General features: G+C 41.0%; 1 protein-coding gene across 3 annotated transcripts in view; it reads right to left on the reverse strand.

Annotated features, from left to right (window-relative positions):
- The window catches only part of GRM1 (glutamate metabotropic receptor 1), a 173097-nt gene that overhangs the window by 11737 nt on the left and 140006 nt on the right, over positions 1-21354 (reverse strand). For all 3 annotated transcript variants that reach the window (XM_005150096.4, XM_005150098.3, XM_005150099.2), the window contains exon 7: positions 16109-17039. In XM_005150096.4, coding sequence (XP_005150153.2) covers positions 16109-17039 — 931 coding nt within the window. The remainder of the gene's footprint in view (positions 1-16108; positions 17040-21354) is intronic.

Here is a 21354-nt window from a genome sequence, read left to right on the forward strand (position 1 = left end):
GTCACTCTTGCCACTATTTTTTCTCTTAAGTGTAAATGAATCATTCCACAAGGCAAACAGCTGTGTCAGGATTGTAGGAAAGTGTAAATTGGTATCTGTAGTGATTTATATCTGAACAGTTGTGAAACTAGAAATGTTCACCTTCTGCTCTGGAACTACTCTCCCTGTTCAACCAGACTCCCCAGACTGACACAAACTGAATGAATCTGTCTGGTGTCTAAGATGACTGAAACACACAACCCTGTGTTACTATCATTTGAAGCCACAGTCAAAGATCTTCTAAACTAGACATTGTCCAAGCTGTAAGAAAAGCTTTCCCATTCCACACAGTCAAAAACATATAGAAGAGCACAGCCCCAGATTTTATGCAATCCAATCTGAAATAACTGACCATCAATTACATTTAGAAGAAAGCAAGGTGAGGAGAAAATTCAAGAGAAGTGATGATGGCATAATGCTGAAACTTAAGAGTGATAGCCCTTAATTATCCCCTAGTTTTTAAGAACTTACATGTAACACCTAGCTCTAACACAGGAAAGGAGGATCCTTGTGCCATGTACTCTGTGGCACACTGCCATCACTTCCTAGAGTAGCTCCTGCTCCAGCATTCACACTGGCTGTCCTCTGCACTCCCAAGGAACAGCTCAGCAACACCACAAAATTTCTTGCCTGCTTTTCACCTCTTCAGTCCCCTGGCAGTCTGGAAGGTGACTGGGGAGGTAAGCGCACTTTGTATGTAGAACCAGGTCAACTGGTTCTGATGCACCATTCTAAAGTGCTCAACTCAAATCAACCCAAATCCTCTTACTCCTTTAGATCCAGCACCTTCCTAGGCAGAAGCATGTTCATCTTCTGATGTTTGTGTCCTTGAAAGGTGAGGTTTTATGTACGGTTGTCATGGCTGGATCAAAAGATATCTACATAAAAAGAAGCAAGACCATGCCCTCTTCCTGTAGGAAGAGGAGCTGAATTTTCAATACCTTTTGTATGAGCCAGGACCTATGTGACAAAAGATTTCTGCAATATATATTTCACTAAGCCAGTAGATGAACTTGGGAAGATGCATAGGTTTTCGGTACAAATTTATTTTTAAAACACAAGTCCTGTATTCCAGACTAAGTGATAGTTGGAAATAATTGCTCTGAGTTTTAACGTAATTATGCTAATCAGTGGTGCAGTGGCTGTATTTGGAGATGAAGAAATCATTAAGAGCTGTGGAGCAAAGAGTACTGGATGTAGGAGGATATAGAATCATTCATGCTTGCCAGGAAGAGTGAGACATACAGGTAATTATCATCAGTGGATGACTGAGGAACAGGAGGGATTTCACAGCACACTCTTTGTGTCGAGTTGTAAGCATCTACTGAAGGGTCACAGTCACAAAGGAGAGTATAGTCCCAGTAGGATGCTCAGAGAGACCCAGCTTGGAGCTGCACGGTCAGGACAGTGCAGCTAAGGTCACATTTCAGGTCACCGCAGGCTATCGGGAGCCAGCTGTGCATCCAGAGGAGCACTCCAGCCTCCCCGGCTGCTCGCTCCTGCTGTTCTGCCTGCCCCTCCGTGACAGCACAAACCTTGGTGTAATTGATCAATCAGCTGATAGGGAATGTCAGATGTGGCTAATCTGGGCTACTGCCAGACCAGACAAAGAAAGGGAATAAAAAAAATACTATCAGTTCCCTGTTCCAGTTCACAGCATGGATGTCTAGGCTCTTGTCCCTGCCTAAGTGAAGTGACAGCATGGGGTAAAGGAAGGCTTTGTGTGTCAATTCTGGCTTAGGGCAGCTTAGAGCTTTTGTGAATTTACAGGCTATGATAGCCCAAAGTAGCCACAGGTAAATATCTTGGATGCCCAGGGTGGTGGGGGGAGAGATTTTTTGAGATAACGTACATAACCCTAAGGATGAAGAAATGCATATAGCTTTATGTTTCAGAGGATATGAGACAGTAAAGGAGGAAGGACTACTCACTGACTGCGAACAACAAAGATGCTCAGGGCCACACTTCATACCCTGCGAGTCTGTATCAGAGAATCATATAATGGTTTGCTTTGGAAGGGGCCTTAAAGTTCCACCTAGTTCTAACCCCCTGCCACTGGCAGGGACACCTTCCACTAGATCAGGTTGCTCAAAGCCCTGTCCAACTTGGCTTTGAACACTTCCAGGAATGGGGCAGCCACAGCTTCTCTGGGCAACCTGTGCCAGGGCCTCACCACCCTCACAATGAAGAATTTTTCCCTAATGTCTAGTCTAAATCTCTCCCCTGGCTTAAAGCCATTCCTCCTTGTCCTGTCACCACATGCCTTTGAACTGCCCAGACAAGCAAGCTCCCACTGCCCAAACATGTCAGCTCCCACTACAGTCCCATGAGCCCACACTGCACATCTGAGCTCCTTGTGGAGCTACTGGGCTGCCCTAGGTGCTCATGGCACTGTGGGTTAGTGACAGCTGGCCCAGCCCATGGTGCAGCTCAGCAGTGTTAACACCACCCATGGGCCTAATCTGCTCACTGAGCACTTTCTGTTGTCATCTGAGCTGCTGTGCTATGTTTTCAAGCATAGCCCTTTGTCAGTCCTTTTCCATCTGCTCAAAGTAGACAATCCCTCCATGAGTGCTTACACAGACTCTGGGATTTGCCTTTCTGTCTTTGACTGGTTCCCTTCTTGGGTATTTTGCTGCTGGCTGTCTGGTTAGTTTGTAGTTTTGGAGGGCTTTGTGATGAAAAAAAATTAATATTATGGAGTAAGTACCAACTTCCAGACAATCCTTGATCAGGGAATGAAAGTCTTGCAAGGCAGCCAAAGGAAGTTGAACTGAACTATCGGAAATTACCTGGCTTGTGTTAGGAAAACAAATGGCCAGAAGAGAACATAATAGGACATTTTCCATGGAAGTAGAGAGAAAGACTAACAACAGCTTTAAGTAAGAAAGCTACAGAAGTAGACAGTCCTGGCTTTGATACGCTAAGGAAAGATTAATAGCACTGGGTAAAAAGAAGGAGGATATACTTGGTAGAATGTGGCTTGCAGATGGGCCTTTAAACTGAACCTATGATTCTCTGGGACTGATCAGACTGAAACTGCAGATGCCATCAACCATCTATGAGTGAGAACCTGCTAGATTCATATCAGGGGGCACTTTTTTGTGAAAGATCAGCTTTGATATCTCCAGCTGTGTCACTGCAATACGGCTGAGCTAATCTAATCTAATGATTTGCTGCTGAAATGGACACCTTTCACCCCTGTTCCTCAAACCAGGGGCAGCAGGGACACCTCTGGTGCTGACATTAGTGTTTGTGTGACCTTGAGATCTGGCTCAAAGACAATCAAGCAGACAACAATTCACTTTTTTCTCTCTGATAAGGTTAATTTTACAGGGTGGAAGAACACATCCTGCACTCCACAAAAGAAGAACCACAGAGCAGAGAAGGGGAAACAGCTTAAGTGAGATAACTGAAGCGGTAAGCTAGAAATGGTAAACTGTTTATAATGTAGTAATAAGAAACATGGAGCTTTTCAAGTGGGCTTTAAAGTGACAAATTGTGTGATTACTTCTAGCCTGCACATTTTGCTGTTTACAGTGATAATGGCTTCTAACTTTTGCTTGTCAGGTGTGGGAGGCTGAATGCCAGAGCTCATATATGCTCTAAAGAATTAGCTGACTTGTTATTTCGAAATTAAATAGTCTTTAACAACTTTAACGTGGAGGCAGATGCTCTATTGATACAATATACTTTCCTTTTCAACCCACACTTAAAGTGATTTCTTAGAGTCCTTTGGCATAGCAGAGAACATAATTTCTGTTGTTGGCCATGATTATTTAGTGACAATGTGACAGGTGATGGCTTCTGTATGGACATAAAATCTGTTGTAGTCTGTTTTGCAGACTTCCAGGTATGGATCTGGAAACCCCAAACAAACGTCTGGCACTGCTGATTGGCAGATCCATTCAGGGTCATTGGAGCAGAGAGCTAAGAACTGAGAGACCAGAGAAGAACGTGGTCAGATCTCTGCTCTGCGTATATATGGTTCTCAATATGCTTGGGGCAGATGGAAAACAGTATCGGAAAACAGGAGAAAAAAGCATCAAAGCATACTAGCCAAAAAATAAAATTAAGTCAATCAGGAAGCAATGATGGAGATTTTGGAATTTCTTTCTCTTCTCTTAACAAACTCTTAAATCACTACAGAGAAAAATAGAGAAAGTTGCTCCATTGCAATACTGGACTGAAACTAACACTGTTTAATCACAACAAAACCCTGCTCAGACAATTTAATTTCTAACAGGATGGAAAAACATACATGCCTACAGTTCCTTACCAGAGATGGACCATTATCTCTCTCTGGGGGTGTGATTTGCCTATGAAATACAGTCTTGCTAAGAATCAGGTACTCTGTCATGTGCTTGCAGCATCTGCAGTTTGTCTTGCAGTGTTTTGTTTTGTGGAACATTTCTGGGAGTGTGCATCACTGGCAGGGATAAACTCAGTGAACAAGCCAGAATGGGCGATGCCTTTCACATCAGTGCAAGAGGTGATACCCAAGAGTGCTGTCCTCTTCTTGGGCTCTTATGTGATTGTGTGTCCCTAAACATGAAAAAGGATTAAATAAATTAGCAGTAGTTCTGCATTTCACATTAGTAACTGCACTGAATTGCTCAGATGAATCAAGAGTATTTTTAAGACTGCATCTTAATTTAAGGAAAAAAACAAACCCCTGTATTAACTATATATAAATGTGTATAGTGCTTGTGCTGTTTTCTAGCTTTATCATTATGTAGAAAATATGAGCACCACCTGATATCCATCAGTGCCCAAATTTTTGTTACCTCCAAATTAGCTCAAAGGTGTATGAAATCACAAGATGGCTCAGAGATCCCTGCAGAATAAACACTTGCAAAATATCCTTTGTGTTTATTCTAGCAAGTATTTGTACATGAATTACTGTGTGTTTGTGAAATGCCACAGCTCTCTTTGCTTCTGCTGAGAGGAGGTGAATAATTGAGGCACAGGGCTGAAACATCACACCTTTGAGGACAAATAGATGGTAAAATGAATTATTGATTTAAAGAAAGCTTTAAGTAGTCTCTAGGAGAATTGTATTTCAGTTACTTGTTCTATTTAAAAATTATATTTTTGACACCCACCCAACCATGGATTAGAGGTATTGTTTTAAAGTATGTGCTTATGAGATTTGGAGTCTGACTTCTGTGGGTAATCAGGGAAATATATAGGTTTTTAGACACTTATCTGGATGCAATCTTCAACACCTATTCATTTGCCTGACACTCTTAAAAGGAGAAGATTTCTTCCTTATTTTTCTCACAGAGAGAATGCTAACAAAAACAATGAGAAATTTGGCACTAAGCAGATAAACATCTCTTGCTTATACCTACATGTGAATGCAACTGTTTGTATCATTCACTGTCTAGTTGGTGTACTTTTCTTTCATCCTAACTGAAATACTATAACTATGTTTCAGAATAAAAATGACATAAATAATATATACAAATACAAAAATACAAGGAAATGTAATAAGTGATCCAGTCAAGCAAGAAATTAAATTAAAGTGGTGTCCTTATTTCTGTGTTTTATGCCAAGAAAGATACAAGCCTTCCCCAGGATTTCTGTAGTTCTGCCTTTTTTTCCCTGCAGTCAGGAAGCACAGATTGTGGTACAAAACTGTAAAGCTCCCCTCTGATGGGATTGTGTATCTATGTGTCATTGTGTTTAAGTATTGAGACTCATACAAGGCTGCCTGGTGCTACAGCAGTGCTCCAAAGTAAAACAACATTTTGTGATTCAGCATCTTGAGAACAGCAAAACAAGAGAGGAAGCTGTAAAGCACAGTTCTCCAGAAGTCGTTTGGTAAGAATGAAGCTGCACTCAGAAACCATTCCTTGGGTTTATGTTCTGTCAAAATCCCCATGGAAAACAGAGTTGTGAATATCCATGAAAGGAGAGTGGCAAAATTGAGGACTTCTGAGAAAGGGAGGAAATTACATGAATCTTACACAACAGCCCTTTCATCTAAAGGGACCATCAAAGTAAAATGTGGCTCTGAATGGTGACAAAGAAGAAGGCATTTGGATGGGTGCCTAGGGTTCAGGTACTGTGCCCTGTAAACTAATTCAGTATCACCTGGGTTTTGTCTGGGGGTGCGGGGGGTTGTTCGCATTGCTCTTACTGGGAGGCCACTGCAGAACCTCATTGTTTTTCTAATTTCTTTCTTTTAAATATAGTCTTAAGCAGCCTCTGTTTGGTCACAGAAGTAAACCCAGATGGATAAGCCTAAACTGCCAGACCTCTTGGCTTGTACTTTATGACGATTGTCCCAGTCACATCTGTCCCAACTTCTTCTCCTTAGCTTGCGTTAGGAATGACATGTGATTGGTTATGCATGTGCTGGGACTCCCTTAAGCTGGAATAATTTGCAAGGAAAACTTACAAAGCATTATGCAGTCTTGCCCCTTATTTCTCATTAAAAGGAAAAAAGTAAATTCTCTACATCCAGACTGGTTATCTTGCACATATATACACAGATACACAAATTGGTATACACATTTGCCACACATGGTTTTTAAATAAATATGATTTTTAGTATTCATTTAAACAACTAGAAAGAATGTGAGAGTGAAAGTGATACAGAGTTATTTATCACTTATTCTGTGCTTTTTTTTTGGTGCATGGGACAGAACTACATCATATCTATTAAAGCAAATGCAAATTTAAGGCTACAGAGGACAACATTAGATAGAATTATGTAGTTCAAATTGTATGAACAACCAAGAAGAGATTGCTATTGTATTACTGAGTTTCACACTCCCTTATTTTGTGTTTCTTTCCAATTCTTCAACATCAGTGCAAGCGTCCCTTTGGAAACATGTAACTGTCTTCTGGGAGTTTTAAATATTCGCTTAAATCAATATACTGACAAGGACTGAACAGCTTGACTGAGTGCTGAGTTTTCTTATTTGAAATTCACATCACATACATGAGAGAACTGGGTAAGAGCTATTACCTGTCACAGTGTTATGTGTTCACAAAATCATTAATGGCTTGAGCCCATTAAATAGGCCAGCAGAGCCAGCAAATATACCAACTGCTGTGAGAGATGTTTGTCGTTAAAACCTTCAACTGTCCTTGTGAGCATACAAGATGCTTTCCCAAAAATGCATTGCAACCTCAGGAAAGGGTGAAGTTCTACACTGTCCAGCGAAGCTAGGCAAACATCAGGCAGGGCTGCAATGGGGAGATGAGTTGGGCCAGAGCGGGGTGACACCCGCCTTCCCTGTGACAGCTGTGACACCAGGGAGCCACACCAACGCTGCCACATCTTCACACTGTGAAGGAAGCAGAATTCATGATATGCCATGGGTGGGATGTAAGGGCAATCCAAGTGCTCTGATTTTGGAGCCCTTTGCCCTGCTGGGGACCTGGCAGTCACAAAGCCATGCACCAGAACTGCGCCTTGCTCCCCTTTGTGTCGCTGCTCTACGGAGTCAGCATCAAAACCAGGGCCTGGACATCAACATTTCATTGCTAGGTTAATGGAGAGATCACATATCTAATGACAGATTGTTTAAATAAACAACCTGTCCTTTATAATTTTTCTCTCCATCTTCTTTTTCTTTTTAATTGTTGCATTATTTCTCAATCGCAGGAGCTTAAAACATTTCTTTCAAAACTCTCTTCCATAATATGCCTTTCCACTCTGGGGAAAATATTAGTAGGATGGCTGTGCAGGCCCAGCAGATTTAAGGGCCTTCTTGAAAGTGCCTTGGAATTTGGTATTTCGCAAGGTCTGTAGCAGTAAAAATAAAGGGCTGTCTTATTGTGTATGCAATACTACTACCAGACATGAGAAGCTCACTTACTGCATCAGTCTTCTAATTTGCAAAACAAGCTAGTCTACCATTTCTTTTTAGATTCAGCAATTTTCTCTATACTGTTTTGGCAATGTTGTAAGAAGATAAAACTACACTAGACAGTAATCTGTACAAGCATTTAAAGATAATTCTTATATGCTGCAGGCTAGGTGACACAATTTAGGATGAAAAAAAATAGTTAAATATATCGTAGACTTCTCAGATAGAGCTTGTGCCCTGAAGTCCAGGAGTTTAGCAATATATTCGCTTTTATACAAGAAGGTACAATGATGACCAGCTATTATTAATGCTCCTTGCACTTTCCACTAAATCTTCTTGTTTCAGATCTCTTGATGCATTTTGGCCCTACAGAGTGAAATGTTTCTTATGCAGCTGTGCCAGGTTTGGATTGGTTTTATTCGATTTCACATACTTTAATGTGCAGAACTCAGGGCAAAACCCACTGTTTTACTTATATTAAAATTGGTTTTGTGTCTTCTGTTCTCATTTCTCTCTATTCTCCCCTTGTCTCCATATTTCCCCACTTAAAGATAGCCTACTGACTACATGGAGTAATAACTTGAGAGCAAAAAGACAGAATACTCTTAGCATCTCTTCCTATGACAAGGCAATCAGGTCAGATCAAGTAAAAGATCTGTTTGTATGACTGCAGCTTAAAATGCTGAACATTTACTCTCTGTTTCTGGAAGCTCTAGCTCTTGCCATGCTGCGCTGTGCATTTGTGTCCTCCCACCACCACAAGAAAACAGTGAAACAAAATGTCCTGCCTTCTGGATCTACTTATGCTAAGATTCCCCTCTATGCATGTTTGTGGGAGGCTTTGAAAATGAAGGAGCTGAGGAGCCCAAAAGCCTTTGTGGACTGCACGCTGCCAAGTTAAATGAGTCCCAGAAAAAAACATCATGTCAGCACAGCTTGCTCAAGATGAAATGGCAACTCAGCAAGTCAGTTTAAAGAGAAAGAGTAACTTAATAATACCTGGTGATAATTTTACAACCAACAAGACAAAAAAGCAGATGGTTCCCTAAGCCTTGGTAAGCAAAAAGACACGTGTTTCTACAGGTAACTGAGAAACCTGATTCTCAGTTAAAAAAACTATATGTAGGAACCCAGTACAGAGGGAGAGAGGATGAAGAACAGGAACAGGATCCTGTAGAGGAAGCAGGGAAAAGGTACTAAGGGATGCTGCAAAAGTGCACAAGCCCATGGGACCTGATGAAATCCATCTGTGGGTCCTGAAGGAGCTGGAGAATGAAGTTGCAAAGCCACTGGCCATCATATTTGAAAAATCATGGCAGTCAGGGGAAGTTCCCAACAACTGGAAAAAGGGAATTATAACCCCCATTTTCAAGAAGGGGAAAATGGATGACCGGGGGAATTACAGACCAGTCAGTCTCACCTCTGTGCCTGGCAAAATCTGGGAGCAGATTCTCCTGATGTAAAACAACAAGGTGCTTGGTGACAGCCAACATGGCTTCACTAAGGGGAAATCCTGCCTGACCAATTTGGTGGCCTTCTGTGATGGGGCTACAGAACTGATGGACAGGGGTGGAGCAGTTGATGTCATCTACCTGGACTTGTGCAAAGCTTTCGACACTGTCCCACATGACATCCTTGTCTCTAAATTGAAGAGACATCAATTTGATAGGTGGACCACTTGGTGGATAAAGAACTGGCCGGATGGCCACATGCAAAGAGTTGTGGTCAACAGTTCAATCTCCGGCTGGAGACCAGTAACGAGTGGTGTCCCTCAGGGATCGGTGTTGGGGCCGGTCTTGTACAACATCTTTGTCAGTGACATGGACAGTGGGATTGAGTGCACCCTCAGCAAGTTTGCTGATGACACCAAGCTGTGTGGTTCTGTTGATACGCTAGAGGGAAGGAATGCCATTCAGAGAGACCTTGACACACTTGTTAGGTGGGCTGATGCCAACCTCATGAAGTTTAACCATGCCAAGTGCAAGGTCCTACACCTGGGTCAGAGCAATCCCAGGCATGGCTTCAGGTTGGGCAGAAGAAGAGATTCAGAGCAGCCCTGTAGAGAAGGACTTGGGGATGTTGGTTGATGAGAAACTGAACAAGAGCTGGCTTCAGTGTGTGCTTGCAGCCCAGAAAGTCAACTGTATCCTGGGCTGCATCAAAAGAAGTGTGAGCAGCAGGTCAAAGGAGGTGATTCTGCCCCTCTACTCTGCTCTCGTGAGACCTCACTTGGAGTATTGTGTGCAGTTCTGGTGTCCTCAACATAAAAAGGACATGGAACTGTTGGAACAAGTCCAGAGGAGGGCCACGAGGATGATCACGGGACTGGAGCACCACCCATATGAGACAAGGCTGAGAAAGTTGGGACTGTTCAGCCTGGAGAAGAGAAGGCTGCGTGGAGACCTCATAGCAGCCTTCCAGTATCTGAAGGAGGGCTATAAGGGTGCTGGTGAGGGACTTTTCATTAGGGACTGTAGTGATAAGACAAAGGGTAATGGGTTCAAACTTTAACAGGGGAAGTTCAAGTTATATATAAGGAAGAAGTTCTTTACTGTTAGGGTGGTGAGGCACTGGAATGGGTTGCCCAGGGAAGCTGTGAACACTCCATCCCTGGTGGAGTTCAAGTCTGGGTTGAATAGAGCCTTGGGTGGTTTAGTGTGAGTTGTCCCTGCCCATGGCAGGGAGGTTGGAACTTGGTGATCTTAAGGTCCTTTCCAGTTCTAACTTTTCTGTGATTCTATGATTCTACGTTTCTATGTTGGGTTGCCTGATGCTTTCCATTAAAGACATTTTGAGAGATTCTTGGCCCAGGTGACTGTGGGGTCACTGCTTAGAGTGGGTAGCTGTGAGAGCAGGCTAGAGTCGTGGACTGCCAAAACATGTTAAAAGTATAAATAAAAAGTGCATATTTAGAAATATTTAAAAACAGCCATTCATTCTGAGGGCAGGCAGCTGGAGGAAAACTAAGTGGATGCAAATAAATAAAAATTACAAGGGGGGAAGAAGGTGTTTTACACATTAATGCAGAGTCCTGGCCAGTTAGTGAGTCTTGCTAGCTGGCCTTCCTATCAACCCAAGTTTTGCTACACAACTCATGTTCACAAGTAAATCCTTACTTATTCTGATTCAAAATCCATTAAAATGGTGTCCAGACTTGGGGTCTGAACGCTAAACTTAAAATCACTTATATGTAAAGACTAAAGCAGCAGCTAACTATCACTACCAAACATGGAGCTAATTACCAAAATTGTACAGTGAACTTTTTCCCTCTGGTCCCCTCTGCAGCACTGATCCTTCTCATGCCAATGCAGCCCACAAGAAGCATAGGACAAGAGCTGAGCTTTGATGGGTGGCTCAAACTCTATTTGAGGTGTACCTGGACTACAGAAAAGCAAAATAGCAGACTGCAGGCTACAGGCCTGGCTTCAGCCTCCTGCACATTGAGTGCAGTTCATTTGAGGCAGTGGCTTGAAGTGTTTCCTGAAACCTCAAGATCAGCATCTTTAATGTCATTGGCTAGTTTTACTGCACTGTTATAGTGTGCACCCATTTGTCCCCTTCCCCTTTATTTCTATAACCCTGATCAAGAGATAACCACCAGTGGTGGTTTTAAGGGAGGAATCTAGTTGTGATGCTGCATCTAACTCAGAGTGAATGTGGTGAGACAAAAACCAGCACAATAGCCAAAGGCTAATTTGAGCATCTACCCACCTAACCACAGTACTGGTCAAGGTCTGACTCAAGTCAGTATGTACTGCAGTCAGTATGAAATGATTATGAGTCAATTAACTTACTCCATAAATAGCAGACATCCAGGGCCTGCTGAGCTCTCCTGCACAGCAGCAGGCTGCATGCCAGGATCTCTCCTTTAGTAGGAACACTTCTCAAGGTTACTTCTTGAGGTTGAGAGAGTCCTTATCACATCAGGTATTTGGTAAGTCAACTGGGAATAAGTGCACTGAAACTTTGAAATCTTAGCTAAGTGATATAAAGTGTTGGTTGTATACACATACAATCCTTTACACATAAACTGTTAACCTAAGTCTGCATCCAGCTGCACTTAAACTCCCCTCTGAGGTGCTGAGAATGCAATTTTACAATTTCATGACTCAATGGGAGGGTCTCCCTGACTGTTTTGTCTTATCCTGTCCTCTATGCAGTAACTAATTAAGTGTACCTTGCCATTGAGTCTTGTTAAACCACTGTCACATTTACTAGCAAATTTTGTAAATTACTGTTTTATATCAATAAACATATTGATATTTCTGTCTGACAATTGAAGTGTGTCACTCCATCAATGACATGTACGTGGTACAGAAATTGGTCTGCTTCCTTAGGGAAGCAGTTGTACAGGCTCTGTACAGACAGACCCTCATAGACCAAAATAATATTTGTGGCCAAGAAAAAGACTAATGATCACAGCAGGATCCATATCCAAAAGTTAAAATCTCACAGATGAGAAGATAACAAAAAAAAATATTAAAAAGGCTCTCAAAACACCATTGCTATGTCATAATTCTTTTAACATCCAGGGTCTCATATCATCAAGCAGCAAACTAACAATAAATGTCCCCACAAAGCCTTAATAAAGGCAGCTATCACTCTCTCTCCATCTCTCCTGATGGAGCTGTTCCATTTTTTATACATATTTAAATATTCATTTGACAAGAGGGAGAGACTGACAGTAGCTCAGTACTGAGGATAGTCGCAAGGGATCTCTCAGACCCAGATTCAAGTTCTCTCACGGAATAATACAAAGTATTTCTCTAGGGTTTGCATCAGAATTTTTTAATCTGTTCCAGGACACATTGCTGGTCAAGGAAAAGAGAGAAAGGATAAGACTTGCTCTGAGACATTGCATAGTTAACTTATAGAGCATTCACCTGGGAAGTGAAGGAGATGCTTTTAACCTGAGTGCCTTACCTAATGGCTGTTGGAGTAAAGTTTCCTCAAACTTTCCCAATGCCTTCATCCTTCCATGGGAAAAAAAGAAAGTCACCCTGGCCCAGAAAGGACCCCTGGCATCTGAAGCAAATAATCTGAAACATTTTGAGGGGTTAGATTTTTTTGATGGAAAATATTCTACTGGAAAGTTTCCAACCACCTCCATTTAAAACAGTACTGCCTCTAATTTCTCATACTTTAATTCAACCAAGACACAATTCGAATCCTCATGATTGTACATAACATCTTCAGAGTTCAACAAATAAATTCTTTTTCGTTCAAGTGAAGACCAGCATTACTAAACAATTTATTTTCATTGAAACTCTGTTGAAAATGTGTTTTTCAAGAGGACTTTCTGTATCAGCACCAGATGTAGCTGAAGATTTTGAATTGACTAATAGATCCCATATTCACAGTCTTCCTTGGTCAATTTTTTTGCTCTATTTTAGGAAGGAGAAAAGAAGAGTAGCTTGGCTTTCTCTAGTCCCCAAGCAACACTAGTTAAACTAACACCACAGCACTGCATGTGAGCACTTTATCAAGGCTTATATGAGTTTGACTTCCCCTTGTAAATGTAAAGTAGCTTCCATTTTTTTAAACTAACTCAATTTAACTCTGTATCTGCACACCAATTTAATTTAGATATATGCCACTTTTCTGTTTAGGAATTGAATCCACTGAATTAGCAGAGGTGAGCTTTGACACAGACAGAAAAAGAAATGAAGACTGAAAAGTAGGAAAAGAAAAATAAGATGGTAAGAGAGAGGAGAGGTAACAATAAACTGGGTGGAAAGTTGTTGCAAGACAGCTAGAAATCCTTTGAGTAAAACACTGCTGGCCACTCACAGACAGAAAAATGTGACCATAGGAAGAGACAGTTACAGAATTAAGAAGTAAAGCAACATACCCAGGGATGTGAATTGCTGAAAAACTGTCAAATAAATCCCAGATTTTGGTAGGAAAAAAAAAAGTTAAAAATCAGCCTGGAGACTATTCCTATGTGCCTTTAGCATGTTCCAGTAGTTTCAAGTCCTGTTTCAGGAAGTACCTGACTACACATTTGAGTTATCTAGGCGCTTCAAAGGCTCCAGCAAATTCCACTTTTTCCTTCCTGGTTTTCTCAGAGAATCACAGCTCTTTATCTATGTCAGTAAAATTTTTTCACAAGCTTTTCAATGGACTCTGCTAGGAACTAAAATACCCTCCAAAGCCCTAGAATTACTTTGTGCTCTCTTGTAACTTTATCTCCAAAGCTGCATGGTTGTATACTACACTACTTTTGGTTCTTCATGCCCAGGTACAGAGAGCTATGCTGTCCTCCATCAGTAAGTCTAGCATGCCTCTGTATCTGTGCTGGTTTAGGTGAAGAACATAGTGGTAACTTCATAAGAGGTTTCGGTCAGAGGCTGGGATTTTGCTGTGCAAAAGATCTAGAGGCTTGACCTCAGACAAAAGAAAAATATATTAACTAGGTGATGAGCTTTTAGTTTAGAAGAGCAGTTTAAAACTATGTAGGGCTTTTTTGCTCCTTACCACTCACACAGGCTCAACAGAGAGATCAAGAAATTCTTACTAAAATTATGCAATAAAGAAATGGCTAAAAAGCTCAAGTATGCCTTGTTTTTTTTTTGTTTTTTTTTTAAGACAACACTGATGAGAGGGATGCTCAGTTTTTGAACAGGATAAAATATTTTCTCATGAACTATAAATAAATTGCATTTGGATCATTGGAAGTACAATATTTTCTGGTGAAAGTAGAAGAACACTATGCATAGCAAAGAACTAGTTACTAAGGTCCTTATAATCTAAAATACTTGATAGTCCCTTTTTTTTGTCAGACATCACCTTAAAGACACCATCAGCATTAGCCAGTGACTACACTGCAGACACCACACTAGTTTCTTACAGCTGTCTAAGACCCCATTCAACTTCCATAGTCAGAGGAAGGTGGATCAGGCTCCCTCTTTCTGTTTGCATGGAATACAAGCTCTTGAGCTGCAGAGATTTTTGGCCATCTCCCTGCATGGGGGGCTTCCAGGGGTGCCTGCCACTGGCAGCTCCCTTTCTGTCTAGCTCAGGAGCTGGCAGTCTTATCATAGCTTCTGCGCATACTGAGCTGTACATTTGGGTTACTTATATCTCCATTCACTTCTCTTCCACCCCCCTGCCTGGCAACAAAAAAAAAATACTGAAGTAGCATAAAGATTAAATTGATCACAGCATGGGTTTTCTATGGTATCACCTCCATCCTCATCCCTTCCATCTTCAGGACATACAAAAACAGTTCTTAAGCAAACTGAATCAAAACTAACTCAGGTGACTCACAGAAAGCTACAGATCCCAAAGAGCTGGAGATTAACTGAAATCTAATAATATTAAGAAGCTCAGAAATGTGGACTTCACTGTTTTTTTGTTATTTTGATAACTTTTTAATAGAGACAAAAATAATCTAAGCTCACATCTAGCCCTATGGTGCTTCTTTAAAGATTAAAAAGCAATGAGATAATAAAGAATACAAATGTTCAGACAGCTGCTCATGGAGAGATGCTGTTTGAAGTAACAATTCTCTCTCCCTCTCTGCTGCAGATGGGCTGCTTTTAATTATTAGCAAGGAAAATAACAGGTTCAGTAAATGTGCGTGCAAGTTCATTTTCACCATCAGTTGAATTCTGCAACTTTCACATCAACACTGCATTTGAGAATATGGAGAAGTTTACACTAATGTTGATTACTGCTGTAATTCTGAATATTAAATAAAGCATAGGGATGGTATGAGGGGTGCTTTTGGATCACAATCATGAGGACTATCACAAAACACTACTTTAAAAATTGACATTCAATCCCCAGCTTTTGCACACACCCCAGTGGCCTTAGACAAGGACATGTGATTTACAACCACTCAGACAGATTTCTGGTCCCCTTTTCCAAAAGGCTACAAGAGCACCTCAGTTTTAACAAAGAGAGAGTAACTGCACTTAGGGGCATGAGATCCCCATCATATGCACAGAGAGATGGAAGAAGTTGCAAATGGAGCTTGCTACTCTGCTGCTGCCTGACCTGCCCCAGAAGTAGAGGGAGTTGGGTGCAAATCTGCCTTTAGAGCAGAAGAGAAAATAAGAAGCAACATGTTAATATCCATCTGAGGCTTAAATCTAAAGGATCATTTTCACCTTTTCTGCTACATGTGAGAGGAAAACCTGTTACATACCTTACTATTCAGTAGACTACAGTAAACCAAGAGAGGATGGCAAAGAGAGTGACGTATATTGATAGATGTGTACCTGCAGTCAATCACTTACTTTGGGTTTCCAGTCCCTGGCTTCTTTCTCCGGAATATGTTGAGGAAAGTGTTGGACTTGCAAGGTGCCTTGCCATCCCCGACATGCATACGCACCACATCTGAGGTGGTGAAGGCACTGCGGACATTCCTCTCAGGCTTGGCTATGATGATGTACATCTTAGGAGTGAACATGCACCCCAGTGCCACTGTCACACTCAGGCTCACTGCAAAACAGGTGGTAATGATCTTGTAGTTACTCCCAAAATAGATAGGCACAAAGGCCAGCCAGATGATACAAGTGGTGTACATGGTGAATGCAATGTACTTTGCCTCGTTGAAATTGGCAGGCACATTGCGAGTCTTGAAGGCATAGTACGTGCAACTCATGATGAGGAGTCCATTGTAGCCCACAGGAGCCACGACACCTAGGTTGCTGGTGTTGCAGATAAGGTAAACTTCCTTAATGCTGGGGTAGGAGAGGATGGGCATTGGGGGCTCCAGGATGATCAGCGTGATCACCAGTGTCAGCTGCACACTGATCAGAATGGAGGCAATGACCACTTGGGCCCATGCGCTCATGAAACGTGGTTTGCGAGTACAGATCTTCTTTTTGCTGCCTGCCAGGATGCGTGCGATGCGGTTGGTTTTGGTCACAAGGGCAGAATAGCACATGGCAGAGGAGAGACCCACCAGAAGTCGCTGGAGGTAGCAGGATGTTGTGGTGGGTTTAGCTATAAGGGTGAAAGGGCAGACGTAACCCAAAAAAATGCCAGCAAGGATAATGTAGCAGAGCTCCCTGCTGGAGGATTTGACAACAGGGGTGTCCCTGTAGAGCACAAAGATAAGGGTGACAAACATGGTGACCAGGATCCCCAGGCAGGAAAAGACCACAGCCACAATTGACTCTATATTGCTCCACTGGAGGTACTTTACAGGGATGGGTTCACAGCCTGCAGTGTACAGAAAAGAAACAGAGTGTTAGAAAGGTAGCTGTTTGAAGAACTAACTCTTCTTTTTTTCCTGGCTCCCAATAGCTTATGCCTATGTGCCATGGATTATTAAAACCATTTTACAACGGAGTGAACTGCAGCATGGAGAGGTTTGGATGAAATATATTAAAAAAACAGCCATCAGGTTTGGGTGTCCCAAATGTTTGCTTATTGTCCTACAAATGGAAATAAGACTGGGAATAATTTTTTATCATTTTTCTAGAGAAAATTGACAAGTCCTGCACATCAAGGGCAGAGCTGGGAATAGAACCCAGACAAACTCAACACCATCCCTTCATTTCAGAGAGAAAGGATTGTTACAAATCAGAATGGGTAGCTTTTTGACCTCCTCAGACTAACTTATTTTAATCTTACTTTTTTTAATCAAAATTACTGTAACTTGACTCACTACATTTTGTGAAGGGCAGAGCTGGGAATAGAACCCAGACAAACTCAACACCATCCCTTCATTTCAGAGAGAAAGGATTGTTACAAATCAGAATGGGTAGCTTTTTGACCTCCTCAGACTAACTTATTTTAATCTTACTTTTTTTAATCATAATTACTGTAACTTGACTCACTACATTTTTGTGAAGGTGATTTTATAAATAATAGAATTAATTAGAGATATGCATGCCTTCAAAAATACTGAAAAGGCTATCTTTTATGCCTAGTGCAGATGTGCAAACATGTATCTGCTAATATGGTACTTAACTGCTCTCTCTCACACTTGAGTTAAAGAAGTCTCTGCCTACCTTCCTCAATGTGCTGAAGATGTTAATAACAGCAATAAACATTACAGAGAAAATAAAATCCTCTGTGTTAATATTATGGTTGTGAAACAGAAAACCTCACTTCTGGCATTTACTAATTTCTGTTCTTGACTTAAAAGTGTAAAAATGCTTTTAACATGTTTCTGTATCCCAAGATAAGTATCCAGATGGCCTTTATTACTTTTTGTTTCAGTCCTACTCCAGTTTCTCTTGGATCCAGCTCACCTACTGTGCCTTTCCTCCACCTCTCAAGTCTTTCCCTCTAGTCCCTCACCATCCTCATCCCAGGTCCCCTTCCAGTTTCTTCCTAGACAGTCACCTCTCCACCCATGTCTACACTATTAATATTGCCAGTCCAGCTTTGCATATCCTGGACCAGTTGCTCATCACTTCTTCCTGTCTGGGTTTTTGGACATGGCTGAGAAGAGCAGAGAAAAAGCAGTGGTGTCAGTGAGCTTGTAAGGGAGGCATTTTTTCCTCCTCCGTTTTGCTGCTAAATCTTAACAAGGGCCCTGATATTGTGATAAGTCATGCTCAGCCTCTTCCTCATCAGTATGGAGTACATCTGCAGTAACCAACCTCTGTGAACTAACAGCTTCCAAGGCCACAGTTTTGCTCAATGTACATGAGTCTTCCACAGGGTGACATGAAATTACCATCTGATATCTCAACCAAAATGTAAAGTCCTTCCTTCCAAATGACAGAGAAGTAAGCAGAGGCATGGATCAGAGTTGAACAATTTTACTGTAAACTCATTTTGAGAAATAGAAGAAAAAAAATGTTTTGTGTTTAAATTAAAAAAAAAAAAAAAGCCAGCCTGAGGCAAAGTCATGACATGGAAAGATTCTGCTTGAACATGTAATGTCTGCCAATGCCGTATGAGCTGAAAAAATGTCTTTTAATTCTGTACCTTTTGTCTCTAAGAGTACTGGACCAATTTAGCTACAGGTAACGATGTTACAGTTACCTGAAATATCAAAAAAAATTAGAAATGATAGTATGTGTAACTAGAGGTTTTATTTTATAAAAAAATATCAATTCTATTTTGCTCAAAGTGGTTTATTCAAGACTCAGATAGGTGAGAACACTTGTTCTTCCAACCATTATTTTTATGGTGAAGTATGAAGGAAAAGCTTTTTATTAGAATTGGGAAGCTCTGGTCATTGGCCAGAGCAGCCCTGAGTAGAAGTTGGCTTTTTCTTTGATTTAATAAAAGACTAAGGATCAGAAACTTCTGTTCATTGATTAATACATGCAAAACTCTTCTTAAACAAGAAACCAGTCTGTGGTTGCTGGAAGGGTTAAGTTTAAATGTGGGATTTAAGCTTAGCAACATCAAGCCACACTCATATTATTGCATTTTAAATGAGATTTTCAGAGCCTTACTCCTGATTCAGCATGGTAATTAGGCCTATTGACTGCTTTAAACTTATCCTGTGTAAGGTCTCAGTAATCTGTTTCATGAAATCAGTGTCATTCTTGTACACCAGGAAGCCCCATAAGCCAGATATGCTACAAACACTGCAAAAAGCTGCCTACTGCTTGTATCGGCAAACAGTTGTTGGTTGTCAGCACCTGTGAAGGTGGGTCATTTCCCAGCTAGTAGAAAGTGAGCTGGGGAACCTTGCTGAAACTGAGGGAGGATATCCAGGTAATGGTGTTCTTGCAGGTTTTTAAACAACAACAATCAGCAAAACCCACAAAAATTCCCTCCCCCAAACACCACAACAACTAACTCAAACCTGAAAAAAATCAGAGAACTAGCGGCAAAAGCTTTACATTTAAAAGTTTCTAGTAAAAATCTGTTTTGCAGCTTTCACCTACCATTTTCCCTGCACTTTAACCATAAATCATTTCCTAGAGCAGAAGGCTAATCAATTTTTTAATTACTTTTTTAAATCATGTTCATACTGCAAGGCCAATAAGACAATCCAGGGTGTTTTCTGAGGTCGTTAATCCATCCCAGGTAACTGATGACCCCAAAACTTTATGATTCATTTCATAATAACACTATAAAACTTCCTGTCTTATATTGTTTTATTGCTTATTTAAGATGATTTATGTAAACTGGGTTTCCTAATTTGACATTCATTCTTCTTACATTAGATTCTGGTACTATAACAGATAGCTCTTCTTCTTGGCACAAGGCCTTGAGGTACTGGTTTTAGTGACTATTTGTCAGGTCAGGATTTTATCATCTGTGGTGAGAAATCCTTGGTGCCTGCTGACTCCAATTCACTGAACAAATATCTAGGGGAAGCAATCTAAAAAAAATGTACATTTAAAAATAAAATTTAAATGTCAGGAATGCTGAGCAACAGAGACTGATTTCAAATGGAGACAGCAAGCACCTTGACAAGCATGTCTTGGGAAATGGGTTAGTATGTGCTTTACGTGTCTTAAAGGGACTAAGGATTTTAAAGCCTCCATCTGTGATGGAAATTGGGACTGCATAAAACTGCATACATGTTTAGCATTTGAGATTTAAGGCAAAGGGAAAAACAATCTGAAATGTGAGATGTTAACGTCTGTGTCTAGATGCTATGGTGACTAGCAGGATATGAAAACAACACACAAAAGCAAGCTATAAAAAACACATTTGATGGGAGAAATCCTGGCAAGAAAAGAGAATTTCAAATTAAATGGAACTGATGGTGACTCCCACAAAGTTCAAGAGCTGGAGTTTATCTAGCTCAGTCTCCCTTTTCTAAAGGTTAGGATGGCATCACATTCTTTTCACAAATTTGTACTTTGTACTGCATTGCAGGTAAATGAATTGCAGGGGTTAAAAAAAGTTTTTCCTCAATAAGACAGAATGAAGAAGCTGTGCAGGAGCAGACTACCATTTTGGTGTTCTCTAGGAAATCAGTTGATGGCTATGCTACTGTGATTTTAGAACAGCAGTAGTCCAGTCTCCTTGCTGAGAAGAAACACAAATCAGCAGGTCATCTACTGATTTCATTAAAAGTTAATAGATTGCAACATGCCCCTGAGATTTTTTCTTGCACTGATGCTTTCATCAACTCTTTTCAGCATTACCTGTCATTTTGACATGCCCCCATTTGAGCTATTTTGGGCAGCTGGTAGCAGTGAACAATATTTGCTCAAGTGCACATTGTTCTCTCACTATGCTCTTGTTCTGCTTTATTGATTAAGAAGAGGTACCAGTTTTCTTCCCTGAATAGTGGATACAAACAATTTCATGAACCTCTAAGACTAACAGAATCTGGTGGTCTGGGGATATCTGCTTTAAAATTAGCAGACACTGGTGTGCTAGGAGGTGAGAATTGAATATAAGTTTTCCCAGTTGTAAGGGCATTTATGAAGGGTGCCAGGGATTTTCTGGTGTCTATTAAGACATTTTTCCACAACTGGGGCCCTTACAGAAGGTATTTTTCAAGAACTCCTCTTCTTACAACCCACTTACACAAAACTTGAAGGGACGGAATGATCACTGAGGTTTCTGTATCTTGACAAATCTGTTTGAAGTAGGTTCAGTTTCA

This window comes from Melopsittacus undulatus, chromosome 3 (genome assembly GCF_012275295.1).
Source record: "Melopsittacus undulatus isolate bMelUnd1 chromosome 3, bMelUnd1.mat.Z, whole genome shotgun sequence".
In the NCBI taxonomy this organism is placed as follows: domain Eukaryota; kingdom Metazoa; phylum Chordata; class Aves; order Psittaciformes; family Psittaculidae; genus Melopsittacus; species Melopsittacus undulatus.